The following is an 18105-nucleotide window of genomic DNA, read 5'->3' as shown; positions in this document are numbered from 1 at the left end:
TGTCATATGTTGGTACACAGCCCTTAACCCTTACTCATGTGGGTCAGTTATAAAAGCACTGATTATGCTTTTTACGCTTTCATTTTTTCCTTTTTCATTGCTACACAGCAATGTATTTCAGGCCCCTGAGGCACTGTAGGGAATTAAGCTGGACTCTGCTGGGAATTGTAAAAAGGCCTTTATTAGTCAAAGCCTTCAATGTACTAAAAGATGGATTGCAATCCTGATGTTCTAAAACGCCGCCTTGTGTGACTGTTATTTATTCCCACAGTTTCTGCTGACACCTCACTAGCCCCCAAGAAGGCAGGCTATTCTTCCTTCACATTGGCTCTGTTATTAGTGTATTCAATGAAAAAAGTATAAAGAAATCACAGTTACTTATTTTGGACACTGTGACAACAGGAAGTCAACCTGTGAAGGAACGGATAGAGCTTGTCTGTTTTCTAATGGCTAAATTCTGCAAAGTTAACAATTCTTTTTTTTTTTTTTTTTTTTACAGCGTTAGCATTTATTGCACTGACTGACTCGTTCACAATGCACTCCATTACTTGTATTCAACAAGTCATCTTCAAGTGCCAAGTTCAGATCTTAAATCAGAAGACAGAACCTAGAGGCTTAGTGGAGATGATAATGAAGGTGATTAAAATATTCAACATGTACGGTTTATTTTTAGTTGAGTTTAGTTCTGAGTTGTGTGGATGGAATGTCTTCATAATATGTACAAATGAATTTCCTTCCAAAAATGTAAAAAATACTGTTTCTATTCACATGAACATCTACAATTTCAGTGAAACCAAGAGGTGCTAAACGACAATGATTAAATCATCACTGAAATAAATCTGTTTGGTAGGAAGCCATGTTTTCTGGTTGAAGTAGTCTTTACTATGGCAAGGAGAGTTCTTCTTAATAAAAATAAATAAATAAACAAAATTCTTCTGGAAAATGCAGTGGAGAAAAAAAATAAAGGTGGGATTTATGTTCCATATGTGTCAATCTTCTGGTATAAAAAAAAGTTACAAACCCAGGATTTTTTACTTCAAACAGTGTGGATCATGGGCTAGGTCTTCAGCCCTGGCATATTTATTATCACCTTCACTGGTTTTCAGGCATAAATGATGACACAACAGCTATGATCTGGAGTAGAGTTCAATCTAGGCACAAGAACTGCTGGAGAATGTGTTTAATTATCATAAATTAAGTGGATCCACTGGTGGTGCAGGGCATTTCGAGACCCCTGTAGCAAATGTTGGTCTTGATAACTCCCGCCCAAAGAGCTTTGATATAATTGATTTTCATGGCTACTAACACAGGAAATAGACCAAAAGTTACCCATATTGCCCAGGATAAGATTATTACAGCCACCAGCCTCAGATATCACCTATTAACATCTCTTTGGAAAGATTAACATAGCAATCAGGGTTGCCAACCATTCAGTCCATAAAAATAGGTGACTTTTTTCCTGTGTCCATGAAAAAAAAATAGATGCGGCCATGATTTTTGAGGCTGATGTACTATTTTGGTGGTAGTTATCAGCATTTTACAGCTCACAGTAAAAACTGATAATGAGTTCTGATCAGTATACTGAACTATAGACTTGCATTACTCAATCTTTATCATTCATTATGGTTTTCCAATGTGTCCATAAAAAATGTTGTATGTCCATGATTTGGGGATAAGTTGGCCAGAAAAAAAGAAAAATTCTGCTTGGCAACCCTGATACCTAGGCCATTATTTCCATCTCTGGTCATCCAAACATGTTTTCAATGTGCTGTATACTATACGTCAATGTCAACTCTCATTGCGTTCAAGGGGAGACTCATTTTCCACCAATATGTGCCCTCCAAGCGGGCGAGGTATGGCGTGAAGCTATACAAAATTTGTGAGAGTACCTCAGGGTACACTTACAAGTTTCATGTATACGAGGGGCGAGATTCCTGGATTCAACCCCCAGAATGTCCCCCCATTCTGGGTGTTACCGGGAAACTTGTGTGGGACCTTATGTACCCACTGCTAGATAAGGGTTACCACCTTTACGTGGATAACTTTTATACTAGTATCCCCTTGTTCCAGTCCCTTGCCGCCAGATCCACGTCCGCTTGTGGGACCGTGCGGAAAAATCAACGCGGCCTCCCTGCCCTCCCCCTCCATGTACCTATCCCCAGGGGTGAGACCCATGCCCTTACCACTGGAAACCTGTTGCTGGTCAGGTATAAGGACAAGAGGGATGTCCTTGTACTGTCCACAAACCATGGTAACGGCATCACCCCTGTCCCTGTGCGAGGTACCGCGGCAACAGTCCTCAAGCCCGATTGTATTGTCAACTACAATCGGTATATGGGAGGAGTTGATCTCTCTGATCAAGTCCTCAAGCCATATAATGCCATGCGCAAAACCCGGGCATGGTACAAAAAAGTTGCGGTCTACTTGGTGCAAGTTGCCATGTACAACTGTTTTGTGCTGTCCCGGAGTGCTGGCAACACAGGGACATTCCTTCAGTTCTATGAGGCAGTCCTCAAGGCCCTGATCTTTTCAGACCGGGAAAGAGCAGGCCGGAGTACCTCAGGAACTGTAGGCGCCCGGATCGTCCATGGCCAACACTTTCCAGGTGCGGTCCCCTGTACTGGAAAGAAGGGACGAACCCAAAAAAGGTGCAGAGTGTGTCACAGGAGGGGGATACAGAAGGACACCACTACTCAATGTGACGCATGCCCCGATCATCCGGGCCTCTGCATTATTGGTTGCTTCAGGGAGTACCACACTTCCATGGAGTACAAAATTTATATCCCAATTTAGCATTGACATCGGATAAAAAAACCTGGTTCTCAGACTTGAGACACCCAAAAAAACGAAAATAATTTATTAAAAGTATACAAATTAGGTATCTCAGCGTCGGTAAGAATCTCCTCTATAAAAATACCCCATGACCTAACCCCCCAGATGAACACGGTCCCAAAAAAAAAAGGTGGACCTTACATGTACAAATAATAGCAAGCGATCAAAAAGTCATATAGCCCCCCAAAATAGTGCCAATAAAACCATCCTCTCATCCCACAAAAAATGAGCCCCCACATAAGATAATCGGATAAAAAAATAAAAATGACTCTTAGACTTTAGAGATACAAAAAAAAATGTTTTGTATCGAAAAGGATAATATAGTCTAAAACCGAAATAATTGTAGACTTATTAGGTATCGCCGCGTCCGTAAGAATATCCTCTATAAAAATACCCCATGACCCAACCCCCCCAGATTAACACGGTCCAAAAAAAAGGTGCAAAAAAATATTTTTTTGTCACCTTACATAACAATTTTTTTTTTATAGCAAGCGATCAAAAAGTCATATAGCCCCCAAAATAGTGCCAATAAAACTGTCCGCTCATCCCACAAAAAATTAGCCCCCACATAAGATAATCGGATAAAAAAAAAATAATAATGACACTTAGACTTTAGAGATACAAAAAAAAGTTTTGTATCAAAAAGGATAATATACAGGTCCTTCTCAAAAAATTAGCATATTGTGATAAAGTTCATTATTTTCTGTAATGTACTGATAAACATTAGACTTTCATATATTTTAGATTCATTACACACCAACTGAAGTAGTTCAAGCCTTTTACTGTTTTAATATTGATGATTTTGGCATACAGCTCATGAAAACCCAAATTTCCTATCTAAAAAAATTAGCATATTTCATCCGACCAATAAAAGAAAAGTGTTTTTAATACAAAAAAAGTCAACCTTCAAATAATTATGTTCAGTTCTGCACTCAATACTTGGTTGGGAATCCTTTTGCAGAAATGACTGCTTCAATGCGGCGTGGCATGGAGGCAATCAGCCTGTGGCACTGCTGAGGTGTTATGGAGGCCCAGGATGCTTCGATAGCACCCTTAAGCTCATCCAGAGTGTTGGGTCTTGCGTCTCTCAACTTTCTCTTCCCAATATCCCACAGATTCTCTATGGGGTTCAGGTCAGGAGAGTTGGCAGGCCAATTGAGCACAGTAATACCATGGTCAGTAAACCATTTACCAGTGGTTTTGGCACTGTGAGCAGGTGCCAGGTCGTGCTGAAAAATGAAATCTTCATCTCCATATAAAGCTTTTCAGCAGATGGAAGCATGAAGTGCTCCAAAATCTCCTGATAGCTAGCTGCATTGACCCTGCCCTTGATAAAACACAGTGGACCAACACCAGCAGCTGACATGGCACCCCAGACCATCACTGACTGTGGGTACTTGACACTGGACTTCAGGCATTTTGGCATTTCCCTCTCCCCAGTCTTCCTCCAGACTCTGGCACCTTGATTTCCGAATGACATGCAACAGTCCAGTGCTGCTTCTCTGTAGCCCAGGTCAGGCGCTTCTGCCGCTGTTTCTGGTTCAAAAGTGGCTTGACCTGGGGAATGCGGCACCTGTAGCCCATTTCCTGCACACGCCTGTACACGGCGGCTCTGGATGTTTCTACTCCAGACTCAGTCCACTGCTTCCGCAGGTCCCCCAAGGTCTGGAATCGGTCCTTCTCCACAATCTCCTCAGGGTCCGGTCACCTCTTCCCACTGAGGTGCCTTGATACAGCACTCTGGGAACAGCCTATTCCTTCAGAAATTTATTTCTGTGTCTTACCCTCTTGCTTGAGGGTGTCAATGATGGCCTTCTGGACAGCAGTAAGGTCGGCAGTCTTACCCATGATTAAGGTTTCGAGTAATGAACCAGGCTGGGAGTTTTTAAAAGCCTCAGGAATCTTTTGCAGGTGTTTAGAGTTAATTAGTTGATTCAGATGATTAGGTTAATAGCTAGTTTAGAGAACCTTTTCATGATATGCAAATTTTTTGAGATAGGAATTTGGGGTTTTCATGAGCTGTATGCCAAAATCATCAATATTAAAACAATAAAAGGCTTGAACTACTTCAGTTGGTGTGTAATGAATCTAAAATATATGAAAGTCTAATGTTTATCAGTACATTACAGAAAATAATGAACTTTATCACAATATGCTAATTTTTTTAGAAGGACCTGTAGTCTAAAACCGAAATAATTGTAAAAAAAAAAAAAAAAGACTTATTAGGTATCGCCGCGTCCGTAAGAATCTCCTTTATAAAAATATCCCATGACCTAACCCCCCAGATAACACGGTCAAAAAAAAAACTAAAAACTGTGCCAAAACGGCTATTTTTGGTTCTTTTCCATTTCAATCCGTTTTTTCCGGTAACAAAACAAGGGTTAACAACCAAACAAAAGTTAATATTTATTACCCTGATACTGCAGTTTACAGAAATGCCACATTTGTGGTCGTAAACTGCTGTATCAGTAAAAGGGAGGTCGCAAAAGGAAAGGACCAACATGGTTTCTGGAAGGCCGATTTTGATGGCCTTTTTTATTGACACCATGCCCCTTTTGAAGCCCCCCTGATGCCCCCTAGAGTAAAAACTCCTAAAAAAAATACACCCCTAAAGGTATTCAAAACTGATTATACAAACTTTATTAACCCTTTAGGTGTTCCTCAACAGTTAATGGCAAATGGAGATGAAATTTCAGAATTTCATTTTTTGTTAACCTTGCCTCACAAAAATGTAATATAGAGCAACCAAAAATCATATGTACCCTAAAAATAGTCCCCAAAAAAATGCCACCATATCTCGTAGTTTCCAAAATGGGGTCATTTTTAGGGAGTTTCTACTCCAGGGGTGCATCAGGGGGGTTGAAACAGGACATGGTGTAAAAAAAAACGGTCCATAAAAATCAGCCCTCCAAAAACCACACGGCGCTCCGTTCCCTCTACGCCCCGCCGTGTGGCCGTACAGTAGTGTACGACCACATATGGGGTGTTTCTGTAAACGGCAGAGTCAGGGCAATAAAGATACAGTCTTGTTTGGCTGTTAACCCTTGCTTTGTTAGTGGAAAAAATGGGTTAAAAGAAAATTGGGCAAAAAAATTAAATTCTCAAATTTCATCCCCATTTGCCAATAACTCTTTTGCAACACCTAAAGGGTGCAAAAAAATTTACTTTTTGGACCCAATTTTAGCAGTGTCATGAAGTACAATATGTGACGAAAAAACATTCTCAGAACGGCCTGGGTAAGTCGAAGCGTTTTAACGTTTTCAGCACTTAAAGTGACACTGGTCAGATTTGCAAAAAATGGCCTGGTCCTTAAGGTGAAATAAGGCTGTGTCCCTAAGGGGTTAAACCGTCTAAAAAAAACAATGTATCTGAACTACTATGAAGGGGGCACTAAGGGGGCATTATCCTGTGTGGAGAAAACAAGGAAAAATAACTACTGTGTGGAGAGGATGGGGTGGGATTGGAGAGTGTATAGATAAACATTAAGCAGAGTTAGAGGCCCACTTAACGTTAAAAGAAATTGCAGTGGCATGCATAACTGCTGATAATGTCCCTCCTTGGGCTTTTTAAAAGGTGAGAGGTATGACTATCTAAATACTACATTAACTGTACTCAGAGTTATCCCTGTGCTATCTGTGGTGTTACATAGGACTGCATGTACATCTACCACATTATATGTACTCAGAGAGTTATCACTGTGTTATATGTGGTATTATATGGGACTTCAGGTCGCATCTACTACATTATCTGTATTTAAGGAGTTATCACTGTTATCTGTGGAGTTACATAGGACTGCAGGTAACATCTACTACATTTCCTGTACTCAGAGAGTTATCACTGTGTTATCTGTCGTGTTATATAGGACAGCTGGTTAGACTTTTATGGCATATCCACAGGAGTCCGATAAATGCAGGTCCCACCACGGGTTCCATTCATCTACAGAAGTAAATGGAGAGAGACACACGTGTGGAATCACCTCTCCATACACTGAAGTAGGTATATCAAACTTTCTTCTTGAGATAGAGTACACATCTACAGGACATTCATGGTATAGCCACAGAAAGGTGAAAGATGGATTTACCCCTTTAAATGATGGTTGTACAGTATTGTAGGTTTCCCACATGGTTGCTACATGGGAATGTATCCTTATTAACAGACTGTCCACCTGTCACAATGCATCACCAAGCCACTGAACTGCTCAAAAGACTTAGAGGGAACATTGCCTACCAACATAAATTTTTTTGGTGTGGCTTTATTTTTTCAAATTGCAGCAATGTTGTGGATGTGGCATGTTTTCATACATTTTACCATTTACTTCTCTATCAGGGTGCGACCACGTGCTTAGGATTCCTGATGCAGATATGGAAGCAAAAATCAGGAATCATAAAAGGAAAGTACGTATAAAGGACAGATATGACTTCTCTTTTTTGAACTCATTCCTGGTTTTGGCTTCCAAAACTGCATGTACAAATCTGACCATGTGGTGAAACCCTTAGAAAAAGTCTGAAAAAAAAAAAAAACACAATCCCAAAGACTGTTGGGGTCATTTATCAAACTAGTGTAAAGTAGAACTGGCTTAGTTACCCATAGAAACCAATCAGATTCCACCTTTCATTTTCCCAAGGAGTTGTCAAAAATGAAAGGTGGAATCTGGTTGCTATGGGCAACTAAGCCAGTTCTACTTTACACCAGTTTGAAAAATGACCCCATGTGTGCATAAAATGCACGAATTTCAAGTTTTGTACAATCAATAAAAACATCAAGAAAATTATGTCATATGCCTGCCACCTTATTATGCAACGCTGTCGAGATATATCTAACCTGGACTAATAAACAGGTCATTTTATTCTGAGCCCAGCTTGAGACCTTAAAGGGGTTATCCCACCTTCTCTTTTCCATGCCGTGGCTCATCATTCGCTAAACTGCCCAGTCAGGGGGTGTTTAGATTTCTTATGACTGATAGCAGGTTCAGTTGTGTCAAAAACTACACAATTAAGCAGACATCAAAAGATGGGATAACCCCTTTAAGAATGATCCTCATCTTTGAAGGGGTCTCTGCTTTACAGAACAGAATCAATTACAAGCTCTGCATTTCCATTCTTTCCCTTAAGACCCAGCATTACTTACTTGTTACTGTTTCTGTGTTTCCTGCACCACTACTAATGAATTGATTCTACATTACAATTACTTCTACTTGTCTCTTTTTGCATATATTATCTACTGATGTTGATGGACTTCTCTCCTAAGCAGAGCCCTCTCATTGGAATGCCTTCTCATGTGAACGATGTCAATAGTATCTTGTATTTAGCGGTATGTATCATGCACCAATAATTTATCATTAGAACCGATTAATAAATGCTCTAAAGTTAACCCCTTCTCACCTATCCTTTATAAATTAACAGGTTGTTGCATTCATAGTACTGGACACTTTGGCACTGTCCTGATACTGTGTCAATTAACTAAACTAATCAGTTCCCCGCTGCTAAAAGTTTTTTAATACTGCGCTAATATTGAGCGCTAAGTTCACAAATGCAAAAACTACCACTTCTGAACTTAGGAGTTTGCAACATAACTGGGATTTTCTGAGCAATAAGAGAAGGCCTGTAAAGAGGACGATCTGCCCCTCATCTGCACACCTGTCTATACAGATTTCTAGTAATAGTAAAGTATCCATATCTGTATGTAAGGACAGCAGAAAACATATAGATAATGTGTTTCCTGTGTCTGTCCCTAAAGTAAAAAACAGTAAAGTATAAAGTAAATACAGTAAAATGTAAAGCAAATAAAAAAAACATAAAATGAATACTTCCAAAAAATAAATGAAGATAAAAAAATTTAACCACCCTTAAAAAGCGTACACCATGTTAAACCTACATGCCAACATGTGTGGTATGAAGGCATTTAGCATGGATATCAGTTACTCAGACATCAAAGAGGACCTGTCACCTCTCCTCAGGTCCTGAGTCAGTTTTAGTTATTATTGGCATTCCCCATGTAATACTAATTCTGGATCATTTCTTCTAATGAGTCCATGTTATGCCATTCTTGTATTATTCCTGCTAGAAGTTTACAAATAAATTGCCAGCAGTAAAGGTACTGCTGGGTGTTACCAGTGGCGGGTGTTCTGACTCTGTCCAATCAGCCCTGCCAGTGTCAGACTGCACAGGGACACACCGCCAACTGATAATATCCATCTGTACCTTTACTGCAAGCTGCTGACATTCCATTCATAAACTTCTAGTAAAAATAGCAAAGGAATGGCAAAACATAGATCGATAAGAATGGATACTTCAGGTGTGTTATTACATGGGGGATGCAAGTAGTTACCAAAACAGCCATGTGTAGAGAGATGATGGGTCATCTTTAATACATTCAATTTCCTATCATTCACTGCAATAATTACCCCTTGCCACTAATATCTGTCTGTACTACCCAGACCATATCTACTTCTACGCATTTACGGATGATTCCATCTCCCGTCAGAGGCTACATGTCAGTATTAGTAACTACTTGCATTCCCTTGAAGTGGCCGTACACACGAGACAGAAGCTGGTTGATGGCCAAACAGCAGCTGAACAAACGACCATCTGGTGAATGATGTGTTTGCAAACACAGATATGCACATTTAGTCCATGTAGGTAGTGAAGCTGGTGGCCATACACTTTATACTTTTGTCGGCCAAACCCAAACTAATGTGTATGGGGAGCTCCCAACTCTACCCCGACACATGATTTCGGGAGAGACAAGGATCGGTAAAATTAATATTTTTGTTCTCTGGGGATATAAGCCACCACCAGAAATGTCTGGCAGCAGCTTTCTCCCCTCTCCCCATAAGGCTACTTTCACACTTGCGGCAGAGTGATCTGGCAAGCAATTCGGTATTTTAAATGCCGGATCCGGCACTAATACATTTCTATGGAAAAATCCGGAATTGAGGCAAGTCTTCAGTTTTTTTGGCCGGAGATAAAACTGTAGCATGCTGCGGTTTTCTCTTTTGCCTGATCAGTCAAAATGACTGAACTGAAGACATCCTGATGTATCCTGAACGGATTACTCTCCATTCAGAATGCATGGGGATAAAACTGATCAGTTATTTTCCAGCATTGAGCCCTTTTGATGGAACTGTGCTGCAAAAGAAAAACGCTAGTGTGAAAGTATTCTAACATACAGACTTGGCAGAACGTGTATGTGTATGGGGAATCTGGTAGAGAGTCGGACAAGATAGTTGCCGGCAGAACGATCATTTGGCCATCAGCTATTGAATGAGCGTGCCCTGCTTTACAGTTGTTAAACTGGCCGTACATGTTCAATAAAACCGGGCGATGGACAAAAGATCTTTCTGGGAATGTTCTTTCAAAGAAAGATATATCATTTGTGAGCTATCTTTCTTTGAATGATCATGGGTTGCTAAATTTCAACTGACGATCATTCATTTTTATTGAAATCGTCCATTTTCAACAACTTTAGATTAGTGTAAATGGCCGCCATCACTCTGTTATTCTGTTCCTTCATTACTCCCTCTAGATGTGAATGTCTGCAATAGTTCAATTGGGTGCTAGCAGTTAGGGGCATGTCCCTGCACAGTCTGCCACCAGCAGCACTTACTGCATAGTGGTAGACTGTGCAGGGACACATCCTCAACTGGTAACACCTAGTTTGGACCTTTATTCATAACCATCTGGTAGGATTAATAGAGGAATGGCACAACATTGAGTCTTAACAATACCTGCTTGCGAAATGTGATTGCATGAGGAATGCAAGTAGTTACTGAAAAAGACATTGCAGGAGAGGTGACAGGTCCTCTTTAAGGGTGTCTAAGGTTTGTGTCATAGGTTAAACAATATACACATATTTGGTCTAGATCTTCACGACAGAGCTAGAGGATTCATTTTATGGGTAAATATTATTCCTTGACTTAAAATATAATATGAAAAAATTATAATCTTGCTTTTTTGCTTCTGACCAACCATTTTCCCTAAATAAGACCAAAATATTAAGTGGTATCATTGTCAATTTTACATAATAAGAAAGACCTGTTGTCCTGCAATACAAAAGGTGAAATTTTTCTTTGGGCATGAAGTCCTAAAATACCTTCCGCCTTAGGAAATGCATATGCTATAATAGGGTGGACCTATACTACACAAGGCGCACGCAGTGTGTGCTGAAATACCTTTACAGAAAATCTAGTAGAGATTTTCTATCATTTTTAATACAAGTAGATCCTGGAAAAACACATGCCACATAGTGCATACAAACTAACACAAATGTATAGGGATTACTCAAGCTATGGTTTCATTAGGCAAACCCCAGACCTACTTTTTTATCCAAATTTAATTGAATTTAACATTCAACTTAATCCTCCAGAGGCATGAGCCATCTTCTGAGTGTGCAGACAGTATATACTGTAAGTGCAGATCCTTTAATGCCAGGTGCATTTTCTGTAAGATCAGCACCCTTTTATAGAGTCTAATTTTGTTTTCCTGTTTTAAATTGAAGTTTTATGTTTTTTAATAAATCCTTTAGTAAGAAGAGCTCAACTCCATTTCTGATCATTTAGAAAGCCTCGTATCACTCCCAGGTTTATGACTTAATGGAGACCTAGGGAAATCCATTACATTACCAATTGCAATAAAATGAGAAGTTGTTAATAATTGTGGCTGCATTTAGAAACACGAGATATAACACAATATCATTGCACAGTCAAATCTTTATAAAGGATAGTTCCATAGATACAATGCTCAAAACTGAAGGTTTGAAGAAATATCCAGGACATTCAGTGCCAACAATGTCATCACACCACAGTGATGGCCATCAAAAACGTAGCATTTCATTAACCAAAGAGAAGCAGAAGGTTCACAAAGATCCTGCAGTCTTCTTACAGTAAAGTAGAATTTTTTTTTTTTAAGATTATGGTAATCTCCTGTGTCTACTAATGTTCATGACTTTTAGTCATAGCAGAGTAACTATATTTCAGGTACTGAATAAAATTAGAAAATGACACAATATCTATACTCACTTTTTATGGGTATAATGAGCTGTGGAATGACAGGAAGAATCTTCGGTCCTCCATGTTCTAGCATGTCATGGACCCCTTGGCGTGCAAAAAACTCGTAGGGATGTGCCATTTCACAAAGCCCATCAAAGAACAGAGGCAGGTAGTGATGATAATCCAATTTCTCAATCTCCACCTAAAGCAAGTAAAGATAAATCAAAAGTATAAAATGTAAATGACATGACTAACATTCAACAGAGCAGATGGAGAAAACAGTAGCTTAACAAAAGAGTTTCCTCCTCTTAAGGCCTCATGCACACGACCGTAGTTTCTAGCCGCATTTTTGCAAGTCAGAGGAGGATTAATTCATGTTGAGACGCCAGCCTCTACGTAACTTTGTTAGATCCACCGCTGCTTCTCAATCTACATCAGCATCCTGGTTGGCGTAGATTTAGACCATTTTCTATCCCACACACACTTTTTTTAGACCTGGCGTAAGCGAGGAAAAGTCAATTTGTGCAAGAAATACGCCAATATAGACATATTTCTGTTATTAAATAACCCCCTATGAGTCTATGAAGACCACAGACAGAACACTAATGACATTCATGGCCGATCCATATTTTATGGATCACTGCCAGGAGATGCTTGAGAAATACCATTTTCCGCCTAGGTGTACATATGGAAACATATGGAGGGCCAAGAACAGACACAAGGACCATAAAATGGACTGTTCAAGGAGATTATCACAGATGACACACTACTTTTTCAAAGATGTTGTCAGGGATGTGTGAACAAGGCCAACATGGCCCCCATACATGAAATACTGTACATGTGAATGACAATATCTGCTGTGTGCATGAGGCCTAAATAGTACAATCACATTTTGTAGATTACATACGATTACAAACGCTTTGCCATCATGGTGCCCAATGTGCTCATTATACTAAACAGATGTTTAATTTCAAAATGGTACAACCATAACTGGACTCACTATAGAGCCCGTGCATACATGCATCCGTACATGACAAAGAAATGTAAGTGTAGATACAATCAGAGGCTCGTCATACGGGGTATTAACTGAAACAATAAAACCTATCTTATAGTCGTGGCTGTAAAAGCATAGTTCTTGTTTCTTCCCATGGTCGTTTCTGCATTGCGTATTTTGCCACTAGCACATTATTTGTAGGACACCACAAACAGAAATAATGAATAATGTTTGTTTTAATTAGCCATATGTTAATAGTTTACTGTAAGGGCGCAGAACCTGTTTTATGATCTGGAAAAAAAATCATTTCTGCCAAAAAAATATCTGAAATGTACTTCTGGTAAATTGGTGTATTCATAGCATTGGTATGGCAATCAGGCCCACACATCATATATGTAATTGTAGCTCTACTTGAAATGGCTTTTCTTTATCTCAATTAAATAGTGAAATGTAATAAATAGAATCAGACCCATTAATATATTTGTTAGAAAGGTATTGGTACGAGTTACTCTGGCTCTTTTCTTGTAAAATAGCATACACTCTGTGTGTCAGTAGACTTAGTGCCATATGTCTAGAAAGCTTTTCTTTCATCCAGGTCATGGTTTACTAGGGTAGTGGCCAGTTAACTAGACCTTATGCAATTGTCCATTATGAGATCACTCAAATAAAGGGTTTCTCAAATTAAATTTTAATATTGGTGATTGATGGACTGTGCAGTGGTTTAATACTAACCTATCCTCTGGATAGTCCATCTATATCAAACTGGTGGGGGTCCGACTCCCGCTACCCCTACCGATAAGAAGGGGTAGAAAGGGGTAGAAATTATCTGTGTCGTTAGAGTTAACAGAGATAAAGTGACATGCTGACAACTCACCTTAACCTAGTGATTGTATATGGTAACAAAACAGAAAATCACTGTTCATTGTTGGCCAAGTATAATTTGGGCCCACCACAACTTTCCATACCAGCCAAGAACTGTATTTTTTGCTTTATAAGCATATTTTTTCCCTAAAAGTGAGGGGAAAATGGCAGTGCATCTTATAAAACGAACACTAAAGAGCACTTCTATTATGGCTGACTAGAATGCAGAGGGTGCTGGGAGTGGGGAGTGCAGCACTGCCTGTACTCACCACTCCCTGGTCTTCCACTGGGCCCACGCTGAGCTGCACTGCCTGCGTACAGCGTCAGAAGGTAGTACATGCGCTATGATCTGACACTATGTGATGTCAGAACAGTGCAGCCCAGCTCAAGAGAAGAGCGGTGAATGCAGGAGACACCACCAGACCTGCAGAGTGGTGGTGGAGCAGGAGAGGTTAGTTTATTTATTTTCATCTCTGATGGGGGTCTGATCTGAGGTCTAATGAGGGTCTGATAAGGGGATCTGACATGTAGGTCTGATATGAGGGTCTGATCTGAAGTCTGGTAAAGATTTGGGGGCTAATTTGGGGGTCTGGTAAAGATTGGGTCTTATCTGACGTCTGATAAAAGATTTTTAATTTATTTTTTTCCTCCTCTAAAACCTAGGTGCATCTCATCAGGTGCATCTTGTAAAGCCCAAAATATGGTACATGCCCTCTTTTAAACGCAAGTCCACCATTATGACTGCACACATGGCGATACAGTATCAATAACCAGTGCAGCACGCATGACTACAGCTGATGTGTGCTGTGCATTTACATCCGGCTATGCTATTACATATGTTCTTAAATACTCATCACTTCGTGCCTTGGCGCTTTTGATGATAGCGCAAGGTTAGAAAAGTCGGGGACTGACTGTTGACTGAGCATACAGGTGTACTGAGCAGGATGAGAACAGAAAGCCACTTCCAGACACGTCTGGCAGGGACTTATCTCCCTGAGATGGAGTTGGTATTCAACTGCCTGATCCTTATGTCCTGCAACATCTGGAAAAGTGAGGAGAGTCATATCTATAAGATGGTTGTCTAATCCCAGTTCAGCCAACATTTATCTGCTGTGTATGACCAGCTTTATTGTACAAAAACCTGTCATCACCAATGGTCATTGCATACAAATATCATATACTATACTATTTCCTATGTATACAGTATATGCACGTGCTGCCGATAAACCACAGGAGAAAGCAGCCCTACAAGTACAAAAGGAATGTGTTCACTATTTATTGGAAAGGACGGGCACAGAGCGACTCGTTTACTGCCAATTCAATATAAGATGCTAAGTGTGACTTCACCCTCTCAACTCCGTTCATTTTAGCCTGAATTACTCACTTTATATAGGACTTTTTCAATTAAGAAATTGATCATTTGGCTCTGTTTCAAGGTCTTACTTCTCAGCTATTTCAATTTCTGTAATAAGTATTCCTATAACGTGACCTTTCAAGGTTATATAAGCAGCTCATTTAATTAACTACTTTTGTGCTGGAGGGAGGAAGGGATAGATGAGAGCATAATCCATAGCAAAGGGCAAAACATTTCTGTCCTTTAAATGAAATCAAAGCCATGTTTTTCTTATGTGATTTGCTTCCCCGTATATACAGTTTCTAACGTTTATCTCATTTGTGGGGAATGAATTCCCCTCATAATAAGACATACCGTACAATAGCAATCTCATCAGTTTAGCGCTGCCCATCTTCTAATTTTCTTGTGGTGTATAATATCTAAGGTGCAGACATTTGCAACAAAATTTCTCCTGCTTTACAGCTGAAAATGAACCAATTCAAAGCCGAACTGCTAAAGTATGTTCACACAGTGTATTATTGCTTTAGATTTCAAAGCATTATCCATGCCGAAATAGGCAAAAAAAATAAAAAATCCTAACATAACTGATCATTCATATAAATGGGATTTGAAAAACGGGTTGCTGGAAGAAGAATGTACATGCACATGGCGTGTGTGTTTATATGTGGTCAGCCCCTCTGCCTAAATCCTCAGGCAGATCCACAGCATGTAGACTGGAAAACCACGGCTAACCCCAGACTTTAGCAGCAGATTCCACTGACATGTATTTAGTCCACGTGGACATATCCTTAACATGCCCAAGTCAGGATTTTACTAGCCATTTGGCCATTGTATATGCACTTATATAAAAGTTTTTTTCCAGGAATTAAGAAAATGAAAATACGTAAATTTTACTTTATTATAAATACATTACCAAATGCCTTTCATTAGTTATAATGGCTTGTTTGGTCTATTAGTACACACAGAACCTGTCCTAATCCCACAGGAGGACAAGGTACTTCACAACACTAAGCTAATGATCTGCCGCATCCTCATCCACCGCCAGCACAGGGTCTAAAACACCGGTTTTAATGAATTACCCCCAAAGTATGGTATATTTGAAAATGGGCCGGCAAAATGTATTTTTCATCCTGCATAACATGTGATTTTAAGGGTATACGACACAATATTTCATTGCACACGAAACTAGATATTCATTGAATTTGCACAGACACAGTATAATAGTGTTATATGACGGTTTTACACCTTTAAATAGATGTTGGCTGTTCCCAGAAAGGCTTTTACTCAACCACCACTTGAGTTGTAGGCGGTTAGTGATATCATTTGATGGCTTATGTTAATTAAACACTCTTCTGAAAAGAAATCTATTCAGCAGAGCATTGCATTTTATTTTTTGCTAGCAGGCCTGTTTTGTTCAGTAATGGATAGACAGAATGGTCATGGTTTATATTGTTTCAGTGTAGATTTCTTTTTTACTAATTAAGAATCCTTAGAGGGAGAAAATAATAGAGGTTTATGGTAAGGAAATATATGATCTGTAACAAGAAATGGTGGTTACCCATACTAGGCGCTGGTAGAACAATAATCTACTAAGCACTAAAAGCAAATGATCACCTATATGGGATTTTTATTCCACTATAATGAAAAAACATTATAAACATATTTAGCTGTATTCCAACATTACCTGTGATTACACTCAAATAGGATGTTAAGTAAAATCATGCCATTGTGTCCCCTGCAGACATGTATTCCCGTGGATAAGGGCTACTCACACAGACGTATTCCTGCCACTTCATATCCATATTACTCGCATATGTCATGCAGCAACTGCGGGTTTAACTGACCCTAACTCTCAGCATCAAAAATCCCTATGATGCTATGAGTTCGGTTCAGTTAAAGGGGGGCTTACCAGGAGTAAAGGACCCTTTAAACAGGCTGAGAATCCTAAAGATAATCACTAGTTAGCGATTATCTGGCAGTGTAAATGTACCGCTGATTACCCGATAACCAAGCGAAACACTCGTTCATCGGGTAATCTGATCATTTGTGGTCACACAAAAATTGTCATCTGATGGAAGCAGATCGTGCTGTGTAAACATGATCAAATGTTAACAAACAATGAGTCCGTATTGGAAGAGCCATAGCATTAGTGATCGCTCCTCACCATACTCTGGAGGAGATCGGTGCATGTAAATACAGAGGTCTCCTCCACTAGCGAGCAACAGATTGTCGTGAAGAAAAGCTGATGACTAAAGGTCCCTTTACACGGGACGACAGAGGAGCAGATTATGGGGAAGGTATCACTACTTCCCAACATTCTGCTGATCGCTGGTGCTTAATAAAACTTTATCTCAACGACCTACCACATGGCTATTTGGTATTTATTAACATATCTTGGCCAAACCTGTGCCACTAAGACAACCTTGTACCTTATGCTTTCCTATTAAAGTCTAGGGGTTCTTGTGAGTTTGCATTGGTTGATTTACTTAGTGTACTGTATAAATGTGGTACAAATTTAGCCTTGCCTGGTCCCATTGTCAGATCTACCAGGAATCACCTAGCAAGAACTAAAATTGTTTTGTATTGTATCCTAATCAAAACACACTATTCCTTTAAAAAAGTGGACATCTAAAATTTCCTGAATGTCTATTTTTGGTTAGATATTATAAAGAACTGCCATACTACAGCAAACACATAGGAACAGCGTTACAACATGCAATTGCCTGGTAACAATAGGGTGTTTATTTGCTTTGCTGATTGAGGGAATATTAAAACAGAAACATCCCTAATTTAATGGATGGTTAAATAGAGAGCAGTGATAGGAAGCAGCGGCACATGCCAGATCCATACTAATTAAAGTGTCCAGTAGACAAGGCTGATAAATGTGGAATGCACTCAGGAACTGTCTGTACAAGGTAAATAACAGACTCTTATCTCGGCACCAGTCAGATGGTTTCCTCTATGTAGAATCCGTCAGAAATCACTTCTGCAGCTTACAAGGTGTCAGTCACACATTCATGTATGAATAAAGGAAAAGACTGGAGTAAAAGCGCCAAACTTATCAAACAATGTGGTGAC

At 39.6% G+C, this 18105-nt stretch overlaps 1 protein-coding gene across 1 annotated transcript in view; it reads right to left on the bottom strand.

The window, feature by feature from the left end:
- Positions 1 to 18105, bottom strand: part of PACRG (parkin coregulated) — a 537929-nt gene that overhangs the window by 186103 nt on the left and 333721 nt on the right. The window contains exon 3 of the mRNA XM_044292455.1: positions 11849 to 12020. Coding sequence (XP_044148390.1) covers positions 11849 to 12020 — 172 coding nt within the window. The remainder of the gene's footprint in view (positions 1 to 11848; positions 12021 to 18105) is intronic.

Source organism: Bufo gargarizans, chromosome 4 (genome assembly GCF_014858855.1).
Source record: "Bufo gargarizans isolate SCDJY-AF-19 chromosome 4, ASM1485885v1, whole genome shotgun sequence".
NCBI classification, from domain to species: Eukaryota; Metazoa; Chordata; class Amphibia; order Anura; family Bufonidae; genus Bufo; species Bufo gargarizans.
Note: the sequence above shows the minus strand (reverse complement) of the source record. Positions and strands in the feature narration are given on the sequence as shown.